Source organism: Rhinichthys klamathensis, unplaced genomic scaffold (genome assembly GCF_029890125.1).
Source record: "Rhinichthys klamathensis goyatoka isolate OS25496 unplaced genomic scaffold, OSU_Roscu_1.1 h1tg000183l_1, whole genome shotgun sequence".
NCBI lineage: Eukaryota > Metazoa > Chordata > Actinopteri > Cypriniformes > Leuciscidae > Rhinichthys > Rhinichthys klamathensis.
Genome location: NW_026606711.1, coordinates 56,430 through 59,678, shown reverse-complemented (window position 1 = coordinate 59,678; position 3,249 = coordinate 56,430). Strand labels below are relative to the sequence as shown.

At 40.4% G+C, this 3,249-nt stretch overlaps 1 protein-coding gene across 1 annotated transcript; it reads left to right on the top strand.

Moving 5' to 3' along the window:
• Positions 1–661: 661 nt before the first annotated feature.
• On the top strand, positions 662–2,754 carry crybb1 (crystallin, beta B1). The gene is made up of 6 exons (XM_056261434.1): positions 662–751; positions 1,025–1,171; positions 1,645–1,763; positions 1,956–2,088; positions 2,165–2,307; positions 2,392–2,754. Exons 2-6 carry the CDS (start codon positions 1,046–1,048, stop codon positions 2,567–2,569), a joined length of 699 nt encoding a protein of 232 aa, XP_056117409.1. The 5' UTR covers positions 662–751; positions 1,025–1,045; the 3' UTR covers positions 2,570–2,754.
• Positions 2,755–3,249: the final 495 nt, after the last annotated feature.

Genomic DNA, 3,249 nt, shown 5'->3' with positions numbered 1-3,249 from the left:
TGATTTAAAAATGCCATTTAACATGTAATATTAATCCTAAGAAATCATCCGAAACGCAATGATTCCCAACCCCAATCATTCAGTTTCTCATTGTTTCTTTTAGGCTTAATATTACATTTTCAAACTGGTATATCTTGTATTTATCAATATGGTATATAGACGTTTCTTTTCTTATGGCCAATAGTATGCCACAATTATTATTTTCATATTTTGTTTTATATATCTATATATCTATATATATTTATACAACAAAATCAATGAAAAATATGAAAATAATAATTGTACTTACAATTTAAAAAAATATCATAATATTATATTAACTTATATGTCAAATGTTTTGTTCTCCACATAGTTGCATTTGAAATAAGAGTGTAACTCTGATGCAAACATCACATCAGATATACTCAAGAGAGTCAGAGAGCAGAGTAGAGTGGATTAGCATCACGTGACCTCTGACCTGTGTGTATACGTTTCGTCCATATGTAGCCTATAGCATAGAGTGCAGGCTAAAGGGGAAAGTGCTATTGTCAGGGCTTTCCATTGACAGTAAAATGCTTACAGGCGCTGCGGGGAGAGCCTTCTGGGCTATGCGATGACCCTGCGGCTTTGGCACGGGCAAACTCTGATGACGGCGTGTTTCTATTGTACGCCGAGCGCCTCTGTACTCCCCTTGCCAGGGTATAAAAGTTAGAGCACTGGTCAGAGGGGGCCAGCACGAGCCAGCCATCCCAGCACAGCTGTACTCAAGCAGGTAAGAGCCCAGGTCAAGTGGATACAGCTACAGCTGGGAGTCCCTTCACTGTTATCTCATGGATGTAGCGTAGGGAATTGCCCTGGATTCACTTATTTTTCTGTTTTGGTTTTTGTGGGATTGAAAGCAGCCATTTTAAATGCAGAGCCCAAACCCTACCATCCCTAACATTCAAGCCCTATCCCACAACACCAGCCCTGATGGATATTCTGGAGTATATGCACCAATTTCAAGCCTCATGACCTTTCCAACCCTTTGCTTTTTCTCCCACAGACGTTCTTGAACCCCTTCACCATGTCTCAGACCACCAAGTCCGCCTCCAACCAGGGCATTGATGCCAAGGACAAGGGAGCTCCCGCCCCTGCCGCCACCAGCAAGGCCCCCAAGACCGGAGACCCCGGACTCATGGGGAACTACAAAGTAAGTATCTGCGTTCAGCTGGTTTGAAGGACTGGATTTGGGCAGACAAACCACCTACTGACATTTAAGTAATGTTGGGATTACCATGAAACCTACACTCTTAAAAATGGTTCCATGAAGACCCTTTAATGTCATTCCAAAAAATTATTCTTTAAATTGTTAAAATGTTCTTTTAAGAACTGTTCTTTGCGGATTCTAAAGGATTCTTCAGCAGTCTTAAAAATAAAAGTTCTTTTTTTGCATATAAAGTTCCATTCAGAACCTTTAGCCTCCATGGAAACTTTATAGTGCAAAAAGGTTCTTAAGATTATTTAAATGTTCTTCACACTAAGAAAAATGGTTCTTTTAAGATGGTTCCCAAAAGGTTCACTGCAAAAAGATGATTAGAGACTATCCATGAAGTCAATAGTAAAATTAAAAAAGTAAGTGGGATACGGATACCTGCTCATGGTCTACATCTTCTCCTCTTGCAGATCTTCCTGTACGACCAGGAGAACTTCCAGGGCAAGATGATGGAGGTCCAGAAGGAGTGCATGAACGTTTGTGAACAAGGAATGGACAGAGTCCGCAGTATCATTGTCGAGTGTGGCCCGTAAGTCACTGACCAATGGATTGTGTCTAAAGTGGATGAGAAAAGCATAAATCAGAGTTATTTTAGGATCATTGAGATACCAAGTTTATTTAGTTGGTACCATCCTTTCCCCTCCAAACTCATGCTGTCATCCCTTTTCCCCCCCTCATCCACTGTCTGGTACACATCTGTCCATGATGTGCATGTCTTCAGCTTTGTTGCCTTCGAGCAGACTAACTTCCGTGGCGAGATGTTCATCCTGGAGAAGGGCGAGTATCCTCGCTGGGACACCTGGTCAAACAGCTACCGCAGTGATTGTCTCATGTCCATCAGACCCATCCGCATGGTAGGACACTTTGCAACTGCTCCTTTACACTAACTGATTTCAAATGCATGCTTCTAATAGGTCATGATCCCTACAGGACCCCATGGAGCACAAGATCTGCTTGTTTGAGCTGTCCGACTTCAAGGGCAACAAGATGGAGATCCAGGAGGATGACGTGCCAACCCTGTGGGCGCATGGCTTCTGCGACAGAGTGGGCAGCGTGAGGGTCCCCGGTGGAGCGTGAGTAACACATCAAAACTAACCAAACAGCAATAATATCCCATCTTTCACACATTCTGAATGACTCTCGTCTTCTTTTTAAAGTTGGGTGGGATACCAGTACCCCGGCTACAGAGGATACCAGTATCTGTTTGAGTGCGGAGACTACAGACACTACAACGAGTTTTGCGCCTTCCAGCCTCAGATTCAGTCCATGCGCCGTGTGAGGGACATGCAGTTCCACCAGCGCGGCTGCTTCAATCTGACCGCCGCTAAACAGTGAACTCACCTCGCTGCGCTCTTGCAGCATAGCAACTAGCCTTTTCACGGCACTTTTTATCCCCGTACCTCCCCCTTTTCTCGGACTTCTCCCACCCCAGAACAGATTCATTCAAATGGTCCAGGACATCTAACTGACTTTTTATGATGCCAATAATAAACATGTTTTGGAAAAACAAGAAAAGCTGACTTGTCTTCACTGCCACTTCACTTGTCTAATCAGTAACATTAAAGAACGCAATACAAATACACAATTCATTAGGCTAAAAAATCTATTTCTTAGGGAAAATGTTAATATTCAAAGTCTCTTTTATTGCTATTTTGTGTAAAAACAAACAAACTAACAAACAAAATTTCATGGAAAAAATATTCCATCATTCAAATATAATATAGGGTTAATAATATGTTCTAAATGTATATATATATAAATAATAAATCAAATATACGTTTATTTAAAACATTGTGATATAACCTTTTAGAATTATTTTATTTTATTTAGACATTTCAAATAAAATAAATTAACATTATTATGTAAATGTAAATATTATAAATGAATGTAAACTCAAATCATGATAAGTTGAAGTGCCATGTAAATACTGCAATGTGCACAAATTTAGTCTAATGTCTTTAGTATTGCAATATATGCCGTTTTTTTTATTGAAATGTGTCTTGCTTTACATTTCA

What these genes read in the sequence shown, in the direction of transcription:
- crybb1 (XM_056261434.1), top strand. Translation starts at nt 1,046, where the DNA reads ATGTCTCAGACCACCAAGTCCGCCTCCAACCAGGGCATTGATGCCAAG. An exon ending in ATCATTGTCGAGTGTGGCCC is followed by an intron (nt 1,764 to 1,955) that starts GTAAGTCACTGA and finishes GCATGTCTTCAG; the next exon opens with CTTTGTTGCCTTCGAGCAGA. An exon ending in CCATCAGACCCATCCGCATG is followed by an intron (nt 2,089 to 2,164) that starts GTAGGACACTTT and finishes TGATCCCTACAG; the next exon opens with GACCCCATGGAGCACAAGAT.